Source organism: Cygnus atratus, chromosome 10 (genome assembly GCF_013377495.2).
Source record: "Cygnus atratus isolate AKBS03 ecotype Queensland, Australia chromosome 10, CAtr_DNAZoo_HiC_assembly, whole genome shotgun sequence".
Taxonomy (NCBI): Eukaryota; Metazoa; Chordata; class Aves; order Anseriformes; family Anatidae; genus Cygnus; species Cygnus atratus.
Window position 1 is genome coordinate 12,390,774 of NC_066371.1, and position 20,004 is coordinate 12,410,777.

At 49.1% G+C, this 20,004-nt stretch overlaps 1 protein-coding gene across 1 annotated transcript; it reads right to left on the reverse strand.

Moving 5' to 3' along the window:
* Positions 1 to 220: 220 nt before the first annotated feature.
* On the reverse strand, positions 221 to 19,864 carry COPG1 (COPI coat complex subunit gamma 1). Its single transcript, XM_035547059.2, has 24 exons — positions 19,709 to 19,864; positions 17,076 to 17,128; positions 16,834 to 16,914; positions 15,983 to 16,054; positions 15,453 to 15,532; positions 14,923 to 14,998; positions 14,693 to 14,785; positions 13,355 to 13,441; positions 13,097 to 13,254; positions 12,348 to 12,481; positions 11,506 to 11,573; positions 10,886 to 11,074; positions 10,327 to 10,422; positions 8,583 to 8,826; positions 8,123 to 8,198; positions 7,111 to 7,214; positions 6,878 to 7,003; positions 6,396 to 6,464; positions 5,880 to 6,022; positions 4,725 to 4,896; positions 3,653 to 3,750; positions 2,187 to 2,325; positions 1,106 to 1,204; positions 221 to 521 (listed from the first exon to the last, which is right to left on the reverse strand). Exons 1-24 carry the CDS (start codon positions 19,743 to 19,745, stop codon positions 391 to 393), a joined length of 2,625 nt encoding a protein of 874 aa, XP_035402952.1. The 5' UTR covers positions 19,746 to 19,864; the 3' UTR covers positions 221 to 390.
* Positions 19,865 to 20,004: the final 140 nt, after the last annotated feature.

Here is a 20,004-nt window from a genome sequence, read left to right on the forward strand (position 1 = left end):
AGTGGTGCCGCCTCCTCTGCAGCCGGCGGAGGGGTTAGAGGCGCTGGGAGGGGTGATAGAGAGGGGTGGGAGAGGTTTTGGTGGAGAAAAGGGAGGTGCAGACAAGCTGGGTCTGGCAACCACCCCCGAAACCCTCCAGAGCAGGGACAAAGGAGACCTTAAAAAAAAGGTCCGCTTAAAAATAAAAATAAAAACTGCTTAATAAAAATAAAACCAGACCTTAAAAACAGCATTATTTTTAATAGACAGAACCCTACATCCAGGTCCTAGGTGTAGTTAAGGGGACACAAAAGCTGCTGTAGTGAACACGATCCCTATTCTGCTGGCAGAGAGGAAGAAGCATTGCCCTGCTGGGGACTAGGAGGCAGGGGGCAGTGGTGCAGGGGGCAGTTATCCAACAGAGGCCATGATCACGTCCACTGGGAGCTCCTCTCCACTGCGGGCAGTGACCTGCATCGTCACCGTGTCCGTCAGGACGAGACGAGACCGTACCAGGAGGTCATGGCCACCCCGAAACACACCTGGAAGGCAAGGCAGAAGGAAGGAGTGAGTAGTCCACAGGCTGCGCTCCCCAGCATGCTGAAAGCCCCAAAATGAAGGCTGATGCTTGGTGGATGTAGGCCAGCAAATGCCCAGGGGGCCAGAAGAGACCCCAAGTGGCACCTGTCTCATTCACTACACTGTACCTGGGACTCTGCCCTGTAAAACCTCATGAAAGTTTATTTTAAACTCTAGCTGAGAAGAGAGCCAGGCACCTGTTCAGCAACCAGTCACCCACCTTCAACCTCCAGCACACATTGACTTTGCTGGTCAAGGGTACTGTACTTTCCCCCTCAGCCTCACTCCAAACCAGAATGCCAGCTCACCAGGACAGCAACTTCCACCCAGCTGAGCTTGATCCTAACATCCCCACACCCTAGCACCCTCCTGATTCCAGTACCAGTTGCCCTGCACTTTCAGGGACAGAAACCACAGCAGGGACAAGCCTCTAAATCCTGCCCTGAGCACAACAGGTTCCATCACGAACTCCTGTTCCGATTTTCAGTCGGTTCTGTGCAACCTCCCAGGGCTGCTGCTTGAGCGGAGACCTCAGCCCACAGCTCACCTGCCAGGTACAACGTGTGGGAGTTCTTGTTATCTGGCACCTTATCCGATCGTTCACAGGGCTGCATCCCCAGGAACTTCACAATATTACTAACTGCCTCTGTTAAAAAAAAAAAGTAAGTAAAACAGATTCCATGTCATGAGTGTCTTGACAAGGACACACAGAGAACATCAAAAGGCAATAAAAACCCTGCTTTTATGTTGTAGTTCATGTCCTTGTCCTGAGGCATTGGCCAGTGTTGTGCTTTAAAAGGCCATCAGGAAGGCAAAAGCAAGCCACACAAGCAAAAACAACAACACAAAAAAGCCGCCACCACACGGCAGCTCTGTTATCTGATGCAGCAAAGGCACCACTGCAACCGAAACAAGAGAATGAATGAGTCAGGAAATGGAGTGCAGCTGGCTGCACGCGTACTGCACAGCCCTGACAGCAAGCTTGCTTCTCTGGAGATGGATGCAGAAGGGTGACAACACCTGACAGGAATTACAGGTCTTTAGGAGGAATTTGAAAAGGCCTCAGGGAGGGTACTTCAAGCCCAAGGTGCTGTGCAAGGAAACAGGACAGGGCTACAGACAAAGGACACCTTTCTAAGTCATCAGAAGGACCATGTTGTTACAGGCTACCCAGGAACAATAAATCTTTAACAAATGGTGAAAGAAGAGGGCTTATACCATAAGCCTGCCCGCCAACCTCGTATCTTCTTCTTTTTGCATCTTTTTTTCTTGGTCTTGAGTCCCAAGGTCAGAGCAGCTCTTCCTCTCACAGAGGGAAAGTGGGAGCTCACAGGTTAACTGTGATCTGTTTGGGAGGCTAGAGTGCAAGTGTTCTCTTGCCTCCCACAATCCAGCCCGGTCTCCACAGGGCCCAGAATACTTGTTTGTTTGTTGAAGCCTGAACTGTCTTGTTATCACAATAACTGCAGGCCCACATTTAACAGCTGTGGTGGAATTACTTGTGAAGGGTTTTGCCTTATTTGCCTTTCTGTGAGAGATGTAATACCGAACCAGACTGCATCTCCAGTCTGTGCCTGCTGGAGGGAGAGAGATGTTAAGAGCCCTGCTGGGTTCAGACACCACCTTACCTTCAAGGGTTTTAATAGCAGATAAAGTAAAGGTTTCCTCCTTTTCAAACTCATCACCCACTTCATCCCATGCTGCTCCAAAGTTTGGCTTCAGAACTCGCTGGATGTGATCAGCCACTGTTACCTCGAGGTCTTCAAGCTGATGATAAGAAGAGGCTCAAGTGAAACATGTTTGTTACTCACCCTGCTCTCTCTAGAGAGAGTTTTAGACAGGATTCCATGAGATCTGGTGAATGTAGGAGGCAGCCTCCACTTCTGCTCATGAGAATGTCAGAGCAAGCCCTGTCCCTTCTAGTTTGCTCAAGCAAACAGTTGGTTGAGCAACTGCTTGGCCTGGGAATGCCACGTCATGCCATTCCAGGGTTTACAGAGCAGGTTTCCATTCTGAGCACAGTCCTTGGCCTGACAACGATCAAAGCACTACTAGGCAAACATCCAAAACAGAGGGCAAAACAAAACTAATAAATAGTTGTTGGTGCTCACTCAGACGTACCATTTGCCCCTAAGCTTGTATTTTGCCTTTCTAGCTTATTTTGTAGCTGGTAAAGTATAGTGAGACGCTGTCAGATGCTTGCTATCACCTAACACCACGTGCCAGGTTAGCTGAACTGCTGCTGTGATGTCTATGCGAGGCGAGAGGGACAAACCTAGTTCTGAGTATGTATCTAGGAGCAGGCAGTGCCAGAACTGGCTAGACGCCAGCCTGCATTCATTTCAGCAATTGCTGCTGAGTATAGTTGAAACAGATGGAAGAGTTTGTTTAAATATCACTTAAATGCCCTGGTGACTGGTGGGAAGCAGGCAGAGGGGTCACCCTCGTGTGTTCCTTTGGAAAAAACCCTCCCCACTCCTGGGAGAACGCCGTGTCCTCAGTGATTCACTGCACAGCAGTGCCTCTAATCAGATTCGCAACAGTGACAGGCAACGCATAGAAAACAGCTTCTGGAGCTAACAGGACAGGCTGAGGTTGTGTCACAACATCGCTTTGTCTCTGGAGGGCGAGCACCACCCTCTGAGAGGCAGTCCCAGTTTCTGATCAAGCATAAGCTGAGCTTCTTCCTGTGTGGTAAAACAGCCAACAGAGGTGTTTTCACAGCATCAGTGCTTTCATCGGTCTCAGTGCTGGGGAGAGAAAAGCCCAACCTTCCGCAGAGGAAGAGCACAGCTGGAAATCTCCCTGCATCGGGCAAGCCACCGGGCAATTAACGATGCAACCACAGAGAGCAACTTGCAGAGAGCAAGAGATGGCCAGCAGCCCAGCTGAGACAGACAAGGTCTCCAAACCCACATCTCACACCTTGGGACAGACGCCACAGAGGCAGCGAGACCCTCCTCTTCTTGTCATTCTGTCCACAGCAGTGCCAGTGGTTACATCGCTGCTTGCAGGGCAAGTTAGTGGGCACAGATCACAAAGTCCCCCAAAACAACTGCAGTTTCCGTGATGGGGTACATGCCCAGCTCCTTACCACATACTCATCCTCGTAACCCTCGTCGTCCGCCTCACCCGTGTTGGGATCACAGTCCTTGACAGTGAACTTCATCATGCAGCTGAACGTACAGGCCACTGGAGATGGGGGAGGCAAAGGCAAAGCTCACGTTACCACCAGATCTGTGTTCCTCTGGCACAGACTGGGGCCGGGGAGCTTGGGGCAGCTGGGTTCTCCTCCTCACAGCCAGCAGCACAGGCTTAGCACACGACCCAGAGAGCACTCTGAATGCTTCTTTCTCTCAAGGACAAAGTATTTCCTTGCAACACTAACCGTGATAAATACAGGCTCCTGATAGCTGCACAAAACCATAATCCTCAGATCAAGCACTGTTACTGATGAACCTCAACTTGCGTCGGGAATATTAACTAAACATGTCCCACCAGCATCTTGCAAAGGGGGCAAGATCCTTTATCTAGGGATCAGCTCATGCACATCAGAAACGAAACCAGCTTGCGCCGTAACACAGCAGATGATTAATACCACACGGCTGGGAGAGGAAGTGGCAACTCATCTCTGAAGACAGGCACTGCTGGATGAAGGGCAGCCACGCACAGGTGAGCAGCCTCAACACAAACCAGCAAGACCAGAGCACAGGTAGAGCCTGGTTCGTGTTCAGTTTAAAGAGGCATCACTGAAGTTCTGGCCATTTGTCTGAAATATTCTTTTGCTACTCGGTGTCTGGGCACTCATAGCTCCTCACAGACAGGCAGACAACCACCCACCTCCCCACATACTAACACAAAGAACAGGCAGGCTAAAGGATGTGCCAGGGTGCCCAGGAGATAACTCAGCAGATCTGAATGCTCAGCTGCCAGTTCCCACAGCCCGACTCGACAATGCCACAGCACAAGGGAACAAGGAGAGGAGAAGGGAGGCCTAACAGCCCTCAGACAGCGAGGAGAAGTCATGCTCAGCATCACTCAGGGCTGCACCCACACACAGGCTAAAAATATCTGGCTAGGATGCAAGGTAGAATGTGCGTGGGCGTGAGCAATACGGTATGCTTCGTTTGGGGGATATCAGGAAAAATAGAGGACAAACTGTTTACCTGCTGTCGGATCCTCTTCAGACAGTGCCACCAGCGTGTAGCAGGTACCCGGCTGGTTGTACACCAGGCTTTTGGCAGGGACGTAGCCAATGACCTCATAGCCCTCCGTTGGCTCCATCTGCACCGTGACATTCTCCAGGATCTGATCATTCAGGGTGTTCGTGCAGTCAAACTAAACGGGAGGGGAGAACAAAGCCAGCTTGAAGCTCTCAGCTGTAACAGCAGGTTCACTGTAGGCATAGCTGGAGCATGGTGTCAGCTTGGGAACTCCTGCCTCTATCTCAACAACCAATCCGGCTATCAGTAAGGCTCACGTTTCAGTTTAGTCACAGAGGAACTGGCATATAAATGCTTTAGGGGAGAAGCTAAAAACCTTCAGGGTACTCCAGTGCTCAAGCATTTTTTATTTTTAAAAGAAAATGACACTTATACCAGCACAAAATTATCCAATGTGTGACCTCTGCAACCCAGGCAGGAACACAAATCCAATGAGGGCAGGGGTGTATCAGCTTCTGCTTGTTTCAGTTCACCAATCAGCGTGGAACTTTCTCTCTAAATGTACTTTGTCCTTCCTCCCAGGAAGATAATTCCCAGGTTAACTCTTTGCTGTAAGGCAATATTACTACTCTATTCCCTACATCTCCTCACATACAGCACCAGGGTGGCACAGGCAAAGGCAAGACTCACAGAAACAAGCACCTGTACTGCAAAGGCTGAAACAAAATGCAGGGGGTGGGAGCTCTCTACCACCACGTGACTTTCTCTGGTAATGTTTTCAGCCTTTCAGATATGGTAAGCTTCACTCTCCTATGTCCAAAGCACATGCTTGGGTCCCTCAGGAAAAAATACAGCCCCCCTTGCCAACTACTCAATGAGAACAGCCCCACCTAGTGCCTGTCTGATTGTTATTTTGACTGTACATGTGTGCATTGCTGAACCAAAACTACAAGCACTCCCTTAATTTTTTTCCAGGGCTCTGCTGCCCTGGGTGAGAAACTAAGGACTCATTCGAGTGATATGTTCTGAACACAGATAACCCTGAGGTATTCATTCTGTTTTGTTTTTATTTGTTTGGGGCTTTTTTTTTTTTTTTTTAAACTGGTCATGAGCTTATTTCCCAGTCCTCTTTTGGCACCGCATGCCATAGCTACCCACCTGGAACACCATGTGGCTGACAAACGTGTGCTTGGTGCAACGAACCACATACTCTGTCTCCAGCTCCGTCAGGGCAACAGGCTCTGGGGAAGACTTGAAGAGCGGGCCCAGTCCCCGAAACTCTGGGATTGCCCCCAGTTGCTCTGAAACAGAGGACACAAACCATTGCCTTCCCCAACCCACAGAAAAGTGTCAGTAGTTTCAAAGCCCTCAATTAAACAGCCAGAAGCTGCTGCAGCAAGGAACCATTCACCAAACACCCGTAAGCATTCACTAGGGACTTCTAAAATTAAAAGCAGAGTCAGCTGCCATTTGCCCACATCTACTGCAAGCTGGACAGAAGAGGACTACAAGCATCCCCACAACCCAGGGGTCAACACCTGACTTACAGCTGGGTGCCTGTGTCACTCCCCAAGAGGAGATGGGAGAAGTTAGAGGGGCTAGGCAGGCTCAGCAAGAAGCAGCTATATGGTTCTTACACACAGGCATGCAGAAGAGGCCTTGCCATCAGTTTACCTTGGAATATTTCTTGCCGTGTTGCTGCCACCTTCTCTGGCTGTTTGACTACAGCAACAGGGACGTTTTCTGCAAGGGAAAACCAAAAAAAATATATATATATATAAACAAGATATGAAGGTGAATAGTAATAAGTAACTAAACGAGAAAATAAATCAATATCTGGAGAGAGATTTGACTAAGGAAAGGAAGGGAGCTCATTTCTCATCTTGCTATGGATTAGAGACCTGTATTTAGCTTCCTAAATACCTTTGGTAATCCTCACCAGAGCTGCGGCAGTTCCAACTATTACTATTATTAGCAGCTGGACTAACTAGGAGTTGAAATACTAATGTGGGAGCAAATAAATTTGCTGGCCTTAGTCTTTACAGAAGATAAAATTCCACAAAATGTAAATAGGATGGATCTCAGCAACTCCCAGCAAGCCCAATGTGGACTACTGACCAAGGGCTTGGGCCAGCATTCAGGGGACTGTGCCTTACCTGCCCTTTGCTCAACAATAGGAGCTGTCGCCAAAGGAACAGACTTCAGATCAAAGGGTTTTTCAGAGGGCTCCAGGGTGTACTGATGCAGAGCCCTCTCCAGGCCAGGGATGGACACTGTTAAACCTGGGGACAGAAGGGACAGGTCACTGAAACCAGAGCTAACACCAGCTCTTTGTGGAGTGTTAAACCAGGAAGTAAGCGCAGGCTTGTTTGAGGACTTCTTGTATTACCGTTCAGGATGTAGCCAGCATTGAGGGCTTTCTGCTTTTGCTCCAGAACATTCAGGTAGAACGTGGCTCTGTCTCTCACTTCGTTGTCATCATCCATCACACACCTGAGAAGAAATCAGAAAACTTGCTTCAGCACAAAGCAGCAGAGTCCACATGAATGAAACCAGGTGACTAACCACCTTACAGGGCCAGAAAGAACATGCTGTACATGTACATATACATCCACCACACTGTGCAGTACTTAATGCCGTTGGTGATCCCATCACAGGATCCCAGGTACCTGCTGCACCTCCTCAGACCCACAGACAGAAGAGTAGACAAGCATGTGGATGTTGACAAGCTCTTTCAAGCCAACAGGAGCGTTCACCTAGGATGCTGAGAAACTCTTGAGGTACAACTCACGGTACCCCACGCTCCTGACTCCTGACAATAATGTTAGCATAACAATACCATTTTTGTAAAGTACGTGCTCGTTATTTGTATGTGAGCTGGTCACGTGTCAGCTTCCCTTTTCTCCCTCCTCACCAGCCTTGAAGACCCTGGGTGCCAGGCCAACTTCTTCCCCCCCCACCAGCCTCAAATGTTGCGGGCACCCGGCCAACCCGGACGTGGTGGCTTGTACAGAACAAGGAAGTGTAACTGCACTTGGAACACTGCCGATACGGTCAAGCAGCTGAAAGTTTAAGTGGGACTTGGATGGGAACTGCTGCTGGATGGCAAAACCTGTGATTCCCCAGTGATCAGGGATGCCTCTACCCTAAGCAACTGGTATTCCTTCAAGCATATTATTATTATCTTGTGCGCCAAGAATTAAGATTTGACTTGACCCGCAGAGGGTTCAGGTGACTAGAACAAATACTAAACCATGATAACACTGATCATAAAATCCTGTGCTACTATAATCTTTATTATTTCAGAGAATTCTAATTATAACTACAACTTCATAGCATCCTCATTCTGAGCAGGATCCCTAAAGAACCTGTATGTCCCCGTAACATCGGGTGACGCTCACCTTTTCAGTAACACCAAGATACTGGGTAACATCTCCTCATTCTGGGCTCCAAATTTGGCCAGAGCACTTACAGCACCTATAGCGCAAGTCATAAAAACAGAATTAGCAAACAAGGAAATCAGCTGAAGTTTCTACCGTTTCCTGGCTGTGTTCAAACGTCACATCAGAGACGCTAGCCCCAGTATAAAGCACTGCTGTAACTAGAGGGAGAGGCAGATGTATCATAGTGAAGTGCCTGCAAATCTCCTCTGTCTAGTTCCATGAAGTCACTGCATCCCCCCCTCCATTTCTCAGCTGCAGGCCAACTTTTCCATCAATATTACTGCAGGGTCTTTGCTGTGTAAAAATATCCACTCAGGACTACAGCAAATCACAATCCTCAAAAGCAGAGGTGTTCACGCACTATATTTCCTTGGCATTCTGTCATAGGCCAGACAGCTTTTCCAGGTCTGTCTCTTACCTGCCCGGACTTCTTCATGCTCCAGGACAACCCTGTTGTAGATGAAGCGAATGTATTTAGAAGGGTTATTGGTTTTGGGCCCTTCCTGGCCCAAGAGGTGGAGGATACGAGTAGCCAGCACGGTGAATTCGCAGTCCTCGATGAATTCGCAGAGGTGAGACAGGCCTGTCTCCTTACTCTCCGAGTTCTCCTCAATAATGCTGATGATGCAGTCCACAATGGCTCGCTTGTACTCAAAGCCACCCTAGGGAGCAAAGGGAACGGCTCAGCTGGAAAGCTCAAAGCACGTTAGACACTCTGAATTAGCCAGGCAGGAAAAAAATTCCTTTGAAAAGGTCACTCACACCCAACGCTTTTAATCTGTGTTTGAAAGGAGAAGGGCAGTAACGCTGCCCACCTCTTCTGACCCTCTTTAGTCCCAGAGGACCAGCTAATATTCAAGCTCGCCTGCCAGCATCCTTCAGAATGGCTGCAGTTAAGAAAAAAACAGATCATAGAGAGGGAAAGAGAATCCATCAGCCTGAAGGGTTTATATCTCCTTCAAAATTCTCTGCTGCTAGAATTAGCGCATAAAAAACAGCCATGTGGGAGGAGGAGAAAAATTCAACCCTCTCCCCTTTAGCACCAGACATCTGAGGATGAATCACAAGAGAAATATATTAAGGATCATATCTGCCACAGCAGGACCCAGTAAATGGCCCTATTAGTGTGGGAAGACAGGCAATCAATACCTCCCCAGGCACACCCTATAACCTGACATGCCATTAACACTCAGTTATCTTCAGACATTATTTACTAGTGTCCTTGATACACACCACGGGATTAAACTGCACATTATCCTCTGCCAATTACATACACAGTTCTAGGCATTTGGGGGATCTTTTTGTAGCTACTTTAGATTTAAAAAAAATGTAAAACAGAATGGTTTGAACTACAAAACCACATTCGAAATGATGCCGTCCACCCACAGAAAATCTGGGAAAGTAGAACAGTCCATTTTTCACAGGAGCAGAGCAAGGGGCTCTGGTTTGTTCCCAAACAAGAGGCTGTAATTGGCAGAAGGTGACGTTAGAGCAAGCAGCGGTGCCAGCTGCATTGCATGCGTGTCAGCTCATTTAGAAATGAGCTTCAGCAAACCTCTGTAAAGCTGTCTTTCTGCAATTGTCTGACTGAATGCAGTGAGTGGTTATAGGTACTCGTGATCCCTTCACTGTCACAGCTCAGAGAGCAGAACAAAAGCGGTCCTGTGTCATCAAGAAATAAGTTGTTACATAATCTTTTGGTACAGGACAAAACTTCTTGGAATTTGCTGCCAAAGTATAAAAGAAGGCTGGTTCAAATGTGAAACACACATGGTCTGCCAACAGATCTGCTGTTGCCTGCATTTGCTTTGAGTTAGTAAACCCCCAGAAAAGTTAAAGAATGGGAACCACATTGAAAATATGCTAGGATGTGTACAACTGTCACGCATAGCTGGTCATTTCTGTCAGACTGCAAGCCTTTTAGGACAGGTAGAGAATCTTACTGCACAGAATTATCAGTAAAAACTTAACTCTCGCAGAGGCCACCGTGCAGTCCTGCAGTTCATGCATATGGTGGTGGTAAAATTCCTGGTAAGTTCACAATTACTAAAAACCTTCTGTCTGACATGTACTAAGTTGTATTTGCGTTATTATGCACTTGGGAGTCCCTAGATCTCTGACAATACAAAAAAGAAGCACAAAGCAGTTGCTTGCAAACTTACCTCTTCCCGAAGCATAGTGAAAAGAAAGTTCATGAGGACAGCGTGTTTGCGAGGGTACTTCTGACACAGTGCGTTTATGGCCTGCACTACTACAACCTAGAGGAAAGAGGGGCAAGTCAAAAAGAGGACTGTCAAGCTGAGCAGAAAAAAGAAAGGTTGAATTTTGTCAATTTGGTGCTGTTCCCTGGCCTGGAAGCTACAATTTTGCCTTTAGTTATCCAATAAAGGCAGTTCCAGGAAGATATAAACTTAGGAATTAGACAAGAAGATTGATCTTTAATGTGCTGGTCAGCCCCTAGCAAAAGCCCATGTCCACTGGGGGGGCAAGAAAGAAATTTAATACTCAAAGGGCTTCTCCCCAGACTTTGCAGCTGGGTACTGTATGACTGACGCCTGGCTTGGGCTGATAGCCTCAGATTCTCTCTCGTCCCAGCAAAAATGCTGCAGCCCAGGTGCTGGAAGGGGCTCCATCCAAGGTTTCAGAGCGCACACACAAACATGGACAAATACCAAGGGCAACCTTCAGGAACCTGTGCACCACCTCCTCACACACCCTTACTTTGAACTCATCTGAGATTTCCGACATGAAAGAGGAGATCTGCTTCATGAGCCGGTCAATGCTGCTCTCACTGCCGGTTTTCAGCAGCGTGGTGATGGCCAGGGTGGCTATGCTGCGGTTGGAGTCTGTCACGAGGTTCTCCAGGTCTAGGTTACAGGCAGTCACAGCGGATGGGTGTTTCATGGCCACCTGGAGAGGAAGGGGAAAAGTGGAAGGTCACTGAATACACGTAAAAAGCCCAACTAGCAAAAAAACAAACCTTGTCAAGGTCAAGGGAAAAGCTGGAACAAAGACCATCAGGGAGCAGTCCAGTTAGCATCAAGGTTTGATCTACATCTTTACAAGGAGCTCCTTCACCCCAGGAAGCTCAGAAGGGCCAGGAATAACACAAGACCAGTGACACACTCTCACAGACTTGTGAACAGGGTCGTTTTTTTTCCTTCTGTAAAGTGCTCCTTGAGGCTTTATTCCACTCATAAGCTATGACAAGTAAGGCTGTATCCCAGGGTAGAAGTTATTTACACAAAATCATCACCCAATCTGACCTCCTTTCTCTTTTAAAGTCTGCACCTCCCTGTGCATGAGAAATGATTACAGCTCCCAAGAGACTCTGCTCCTACCTTGTTGAGGGTACGGACGGCTGCGTATCTCAGCGCTGCCTTCGGGGAGCTGCAAAACAGCTGCAAAACTGCAAGGTGGGGAAACCAACAAAGGCAGACATTTAGACAATCTATGATGGGAAGCATTTCATACCTAAAGCATGAGATTAAATGAAGAAACAGCTGTGAGCAGAAGATAACTAGAAGCATACTTAAGAAGCAACCCTGAATTTACCAGCTTCCTTTCTCCCTCCCTCCCTGTTGTTCCCTTCACCACATGTTCCTGCTGACATCCAGCCCCTACCCATCTCCCTCTTTTTTCCATGGTGCTGTTATCCTTTGCTCCTCTGGGAAACCAATTTCACCATTTTATCATCTTTCCTATTGAGTCAATTTGAACTGCTGCTTTCTGTTTCTTTGCAAACCCTGTTCCTTTCCTAGGGCTTGCCCATGAAGGACACGCTCCCTACATTCCCCCGGTCCCAGCTCAGGAGAACCTCTGGACTGGGCTGAGCTGGGAAGGCAGGTCCCCAACACCTTGAATTTTTACACAGTTACACTCAATCTAAAGCTGGAAGATTTAGCAGTTAGAATCCAGCCCTGTTTCACAGAAAAAAAAAAAAAAGAAAAACAAAAAAAAAACCAAAGCCTTCAGTAACCCACACCTGAACAGTTCAGGCAAATACCTTTACAGTAGCAAAGCTATTCATACACACCACAGGCTTTCACTACCAGCATAAAACAACCAGGAGCATGGCAGCTTTACAAGCCTGAAACTACATAAGGGCCTTTCCAGGGTAATCAGCAGGCATCACCACACCAACCCATAACTCCCTCGTTATTGCTGTGAGCGCCGCATTTACCTGAGACAGCCGGTGCCAGCTCCTTGGCAGTGCAGTTGGGCAGGTTAACGATGGCAGAAGCAGCTTCGTAGACCACCATCTCATGCTTGTTTCTTAGGCAGCTCTCGATGAAGTCGAACAGGGGGCTATCACGGCTGAGGGACAAAAAACACAAGAATGAATTAAAACAAGGGTGCTAACAGAAACGAAGAGTCCTGCAGCAAAACTGGACAGGTACCATTGCCTCTGGGAAGGTAAAACCAGACACAACCTCCCCCCCCCCCCCCCCATCTTCATATTTTGCAGTAGTCATTACATTGTACTTCCAGCATGTTTGGCTGCCATCTGAGACAATAGCCTTTGCTTTACGGGCTAACAGGAATCTCCCTTAACTCAGTTACTCAGAGCTCACTGTACACACCAGAGATCTTATCCACCAGGAAACCCCAGCGCACACATGCTAGCCACGGTTACAGAAGACAAAATGAAACAGATTATCTCGATAAAGAACAGATACACAAAACAGGAAAGAGAAACAAGTATTTGATGTGCAAGCACATACACAGACAAGACTTGCAGAAGCGATCCTGTAACAGGAAAGCACCCTGTCATTTATTCTGCTGCCTTTTAACCATCAGTAAGTTAGAAGTCACACACTGCTCTTCAAAGACAGAAATAATCGCTCTCATCAGATGAAAAGTTAGCCCACATGAGGAGATGGAAGCAGGACCTGAGGAAATTCTTCCAGCAGGGCAAAAGAGCCCCCTCACCTGCCAGCCTCCTCCTCCAGCAGCTTGCTGGCTACTCGAATCATCATGCAGTAGGCAAATGGCGACTTGAGGCCATGGCGCGTGAACTTGCTGAGCATCTTGTTGACTGCCAGGCGATCATTCTTCCGCACGTGGTAGAGCAAGCCCAGAGCATGATACTGTGCAGGGAAAGAGACTGTCACAAACCCACGTTGGGCTCTTCACTCCCCTCTGTGGCCTGGAGATGGCTGGCTGAGCACCAACAGGTGGGTTTCCTACCTGCACCATGATGTTGTCACTGGAAGCTGCCTCCTGAGCCTCGTTCACCCAGCGTTTTACCACATCGTAACTGGTCTTCAGCAGGTGCTGGGTAGAGACAAAGGCACAGACAGCCCGTGAGAGAAGGATGGAGGAAGCTTTGGGAATAACAGCTCATACTAACAAAAAACAAGCCTTCCCCACGAGGGCACTGGAGGCAGCAACTTATAAAGAGCAGAAGACAAGGATGCAGAGACCTGCCCATGTCAGCTGTGGCCTCAAGAGGTTAAACACCTCCTGCAAAGTCAGCACCAGTTCCTCACTTCACAAAGGGCGGGAAGAGCAACAATGAAACCCCAGCCTGCAGAAACACTCCTGGATTGTATGCAGAGGACAAAGGAAACAGTTTGACAAGAAATAACGCTGTGATGCTTGCACCATGGTTAGAGTTGGAGTGGCCATGTACCACAAAGACACACAAACCCTTCCAATCTTGCCTGCAGATCTTACATCTCTTAAGAGGAACTCAACAGACCAAAGCTCCTCAGGCTACATTTAGCACCTTCGTTAACAGGAAGAAGAGCGTATGTGCTATCATGAGTGTTGGACCACCAGCATTTTTGCCACAGTGCCTACACAAATATCGTGCAGCCCCCGCAGTTCTGCAATAGTCAGGGACAGCTTCCCTATCCAGGTTACTACCACAGAAATGCCATTGGATTCTCAGCCACATCCCATTTTAAACCTTGAAGTTCCTAAATCTGCAGGTTGGTGTTAAATAGGACACTTGAGAGCATCACAGAGACGTTTGCACTCATAAGCTGGTCATTAATTCTCCTCTCAAAGACGCACCCAGCCACAAATCCACTTAATTAACTGGAGAGATCCAAAGGCTTGTGGCCATGGTATTGCTTTTCCTAAGTGCAGCACGGGTAGCCCTTGGGCAAGCTTCCCCCACTTTGGTGCAGACAGCAGCCGCCCTGCTTGCTGCTTTGTGCAGTGCGTGCACGCACACAGCACTTCTCATCCTGCATCGCCTGTACCAACACACCGACAGCCTGGGCTCCTAGGAGGCACTGCCAGCCACATCAAACTGGTGATAATTTTTCTCCCTGAAGACATGGAGAAAGGGTGGGCTGTTTTCTAATGGAGCACTAAGTCTTTGGGATTAAATTACTCTGACACTGAATTGTATTGCACCGCATAAAAGCAGTTCTCTTTCCTCTCCTCTTTTTCTCCCTCATGTATCCTCTACCAAAGGACAGCTCCCATGTGAAACTCCCAAGATGTGCAGTCCCACCACAGACCACCACTTCCCAGTTAGACTGTCCCTCAGGCCCACCCACAGGGAGTACCTACCAGGGAGGACACCAGAGCAGAGCTGGATACGCTTGGCACTTTGTCAACAATCGCCTGCTTCATGTAACGCTCGATGGCCTGCAACATGGTGCTCTGCAGGGAGAGGGAAACAACAGCTGATACAGAAAAGCTGTCAGGAGTGTGAAAGAGGAGACACAAAGGTATGGGAAGCAGGGTGAAAGGTGGGGTGAAGGGCCTAGGGCAGCCCCCAAAAGAAAAGCTGCACTTACATCAGTGATTTGACAGAGTGCTCTCACTGCAGGGCCTCGATAATTGTCATCCTTCCCGGTCATGTCTTTGGTTAAGCTGGTTGGAAACAGGAAGCTCTCAATGCTGCGCTCCTGAGCCAGCAGCTCTTAGGTGCAAGCACAGTGCCCACAGAGCAGCAGGCAGACAGGACCACAGCCGAAAACCAAGCAGGCAAGTGCAGGACTCAAGCAAGTCGCATCAGGGTGGGAAGGCAGGAGGAAAAGATCCTCTTGCAACAGGGGCAAAGAATTGCAGCACTGCCACATCTTTTAACCAAAAGTGACAAAACAAACACCCAAGTGTATGGGATATGGGGACACAGCACATTTCAAATACATCACCAGTAGTTCAGTGTCTGTATTTTAATAGCCTCTTTTAAAGGAGATTTGTTTCCTCACCAAGAACATTCCTTGTCTTCACATTGCTTGGGACTACAGTTATCTCCAAGAGGCTGAAAGGGCATTACTGGAGGATGCATGAATATAAGAGTGGGAAAACCAAAGCGACTGACCTGCTAGTAACAATGATTACATCTTCTGCAATAGAAGACATCTCTTTGATAGTTAGGTAACACATCCTGCGAAGAGTTGGCTAGCAAGGAAAGAGGGAAGACACATCAGTCGAGGGAATACCAGGTAGAAGGGATCTCAGTTTTTCCTCCTTCCATGACTTTATCCCAAAGATCAATAACCTGATAGTTTCAGAGAGCCACAGTGCCTGAGCAAAAAAGGTGTACAAAACTCATATCCATTAACAAAACATCCCTTCCTTTTCTAAACCCCTCAACCTTGGGATGAAGCGACAGGGCTATTCTCTGTTCCTGAGGGAATACTTGAGTTAAGCTGCTGCAAGGGAAAGGCTATGAAGCTGATCTGTTTCTAAACTTTATCCTATTCTGCTCACTCAGATCACGTAGTAGAAAATGCATCCAGGCAAGATGGAAAAGTTGATTCCATAAAAAGACACCTCAAGGCTGAACAAGACACTGTTGACAACTTGTCCCACCAGATATACACAGCAGAAATCAGCAAGCAGACTTACATCGTTGGACTGAAACAGCTTTGTCATGGCAAAGAAGGATTCGGTGGCTTCCATGACACCAAGGTGCTCCCCCTAGAAGATGTTTGGAAGAAGGAAGGAAGGAAATCCCAGTTACCACAACCAGAGTCGGGTCTGTTGCAGGTAGAAGACTCAGCCTCACACGCATAAGGAAAACAGGCACAACGTGGCTGGAAGCACGGCAGGTCTCTCCCTTGCCAGTGTATTTCAACAGAGTAACATGCTGCCTGAGAAATCCCCCAGCCATGGCTGGAATCGGCTTAGTTGTTGATCCAGATGACAGCATGGTTTATTACGTTACCAAAAAATGACTTGTGACAATACAGCTTCCTTACGGGGGAGAAATGGGTTGGATTTCCATGGCTTATGTAAGGAAAGCTTATGTCATACTCTCCATGGGCACCACAGCTAGTCAGAGCCAGCTACAGTTACTACATATAAGATGCAGAGGCCCTGGGGCAGGGAAACCCCACGAGATCAGTAAATGCCTTTACAAAGCTGATCCTTAGAGCACACAGATTTTAAGTTCTGAAGGAACAGAATTCAAAACCACCTTTGGCACCACAGCGTTGTAAGCTAACAGCTCCCAAGTAATAATAAATCATAAGGTATCAGCCTCTTTGTATTTCCTCATTCCTGCCCTCTGTAGCCCACAGAACTTCTTAGACAACAAGAAAGTGAGCAGGAACTTGGCAGCACAGCAACTTTGCTTATTAAAAATTTGTACTGGATATGCATTAGAATTGTTCTGTACATTAGAAATATTCAGAAAAGTTTAGTTAGAGAAAACCTAACAATCAAAAGCACTTGTCAGCTCATTTTTTCTCCCTTACCTGGTTTATGAGATACAGAATCTTGGTGAGGATGTGAGCACATTTTCGTGGGTTTATGGGAGTCTCATTAAACACCCGTGCCTGGAAACAAAGCACAGACAAGGATGCAGATACCTAAACCCCCCTAAAAAAAAAAAATGCAACAAACCCCCACTTCCTTGCTAAAGTTCTGCAGCGACGTCCTCAAGAGAGGGAGAGACTCTATCCAGAAAGGGCGACACAAAGGAGAGCTAAGGGTTTACCTCTTGCAAGACTGCACTCTTCTCCAGGTGCTGGAACGGGTTGGAACCCCCACCTGCAAAATAAAGATAACAAGACTCTTCACAGGAACAGCGCTATGGGAAAGCTACTTTCTAAACATGCCTGTAGCTTGATAATAGGCAGAGCATTTGGGGGTAATTTTTGCATGAATACCAAGCAATCAGCACTCCCTCTTTTAAGCAGCATTGATGGAATGACTTTAGAGCAATTAGGGAAGGCAGAGCAGACAGGACATTCTTTGATTTATCACCCCAAGGAGTAACCAACCACGATCTGAGGTAGACTGACTAGTTGTAAAGTAACTGTGCTCCACCACTATCCCCAAAGACCTATCTCCAACTGCAGGGCTGGGATCTTGTGCCAGTGAGAGCATCACTAAGGCGGGCCTCGAAACAAAAGCTCAGAGAGTCGCAGACAAGAGGAGACACCGCTTGCCAGGCTGGCGAGTCAGGAGTGCTTTACCCCTGTTATAAAGCAATGAGGAATCCACCAGTAATGCATTCTTTGTCACTAATTAAGAGAACAAGACAGCAGACAAGAGAGTCTGGACACAGAATAACTTTCATTGTTCCACTTAATAGAATAAATTATATTAAATAAAGAAAAAACTCACCAATTAAGGACGAAATAATCAGAGGGAAAAGCACCATTGTTCTGCATGGTCCCTATTAACTCGCCTCCTGCTAAGCATCTGCGAGCTGCAGCTTCTCAAAAGCTGCCAGTTATTGATGACCAGGTTTTAATTAGTACCTATGCTCAGCCTGACCTGGGACAACACCGAGCCACTTGCAGTGCTGCTCCTCCATTTAACAAGCCTGATCGGGAGAGCACAGCCCCAGGTCCAGCTCCGGTCTGACCTGTGCTTGAAGCATGACGCGCTGCTGCCAGGAGCCTTTGCAAAAGTCTTACATTTAAAAGGCAAATGCATCTGCACCCTGGCTCCTTTCAGGTTCAGTAACTGCCCTCCTCTGGCTCCGGATAAAATTTGCAAATGCAGCAGGTGGCTGAACAAAGCATAGGCACTTAGGTGGCATTGGGAAGAGAAGAATATGAGGGGAAAGGAATAAAAACAATGTTTCTAGTACGAGTTTCTTAGATATTTGAAGAAAATGATTGGAAAAAACCTTCCTAGCAGCCCAATATGCCTACAGCCTTGAATCTGCCATCAGCAGAGTATCACCTCTGCAAATCTCATAGCACTAGGCATCTTGAAATACATCGCACACTATGTCTTGATCTTCACAGCTTGCTGCGTCAAAGCGCTCTTCTGATCAGAGAAGGAGAAACACAGACAGTGAAGGCAGAGGCAGCGTCTCCAGAACGCTCCCAGCATTGGATGACTAACAACAATTTGTACCGATTTGCAGAGAAATAATCACTGACCAAGCAAGGGTCTGACAGCAGTTACATGCCCAAAATAACATCTGAGTGCATTGCTGAGAGTCAATGGAAGCAGCTCATCCAAAGCTACCTAAATCATCCATGAAAGGCGGAGAAACAGGACCCAAGCAAGCAGACACTCATCTCAACTAAAAGACTGTCCCATTAGCCATCCCATGGAATAGACAAGAAATAGACAGACCAAGGCCCATGAATTCAGGGATGAAACACTCCATGTAAGCCCAGGAATGACAAGGGTTACACGTGGGACACAGAGAACCCAGCAGAGAAAAGCAGGTGCAGGAAGTGCTGGGTGCCTTCATTCAACACAGAAACAAGGGATCAAAATTAAATGCAATAGCGAAGGAGAGGCATTGGGAAGTGTGCAAGCAGCGAAGGCAGTAAGGAGAGAGAGCTCTGTGAGCTTTTGGTACGAACGCATCCAACACGAGTCGACACCACGCTACAAGGAAGTGCCTCCCCTGCCAGCCACACCAGGTACCACCTGGAGACCTGTGGCAGGTGCAAAGGGAGAACAACCCCACAAAATCCCCCGCGAGGGGCTCCCCTCACTAAGCTCCCTGCTCATCGGAGATCGCGGGAGGCTCTGGATGAGGCCGATGGAGGTGATCGCCCCCTTGCGTTCCGCTGGACGCGGTGCTTGGGGACAGGGCTTGGTGGGTGACGGTGGTCGGACCGGGCGATGCTAGGGATCTTCGCAGCCCTACCGATTCCGGGATCAGCGCAGCGCAAATCGAGAAGCGAGCACACCAGCGGGTCACAGCCCCGAACCCCCCGCGGGGACCGGCTGCAGGACCACCGGGGGCAGCCCGGGGAGGGCCGGAGGCATGCGAGGAGGCACGGCCGGGAACAGCACCGAGCCCTCGGGGGGGAGGCACCACCACCACCGGGGGACCCCACCACCACCGCCACCACCGGGGTGACCCCACCCCCACCCCCACCCCCACCGCCACGGCCCCGCCGTTACCCTCCGCGCCCGCCGCCCGGCCCCGGCGCCCGGTCAGCGCGGCGGCCCCCGGGGAGCGGCCTGCAGGCTCCGGACACGCGGCGGGCCTCAGGGCGGTCTCTGCGGGGGGAGCAGGCGGCGGGGCGGGGGGGGGGGGGGAGGGCGGTCAGGGCGGCGCCGGGACTCGCCTCACGGAGCCCGCACCGGGACCGGGAGCGGCACCGGGGCTTCCCCTCCCGCCCCCCGCCGCCCCGCCCGTCCCCTCACCCGACTCCTCGTCCTTCTTGTCGAACTTCTTCAGCATGGCGCCGCCAGCCGCACCCCGCTCCCGGTGCCCGTCCCGGTGCCGCTCCCGGTCCCGGTCCCGGTGCCCGTCCCGCCCCTTCCTGCCAGCCTGTCACCGCCGCCGTCACCCGCCGCACTGCGCAGGCGCGGCCGGCTCCCCCCCCCCGGACGTGGCTGCTACCGGGAGCTGCCCCGGGTGGGGCGGGGCTAACGGGGCGGGGCGGGGGGGGAGACGGGAGTGATTGGCGTGAGGGGGGCGGGACCCGGCGGGGAGGGAG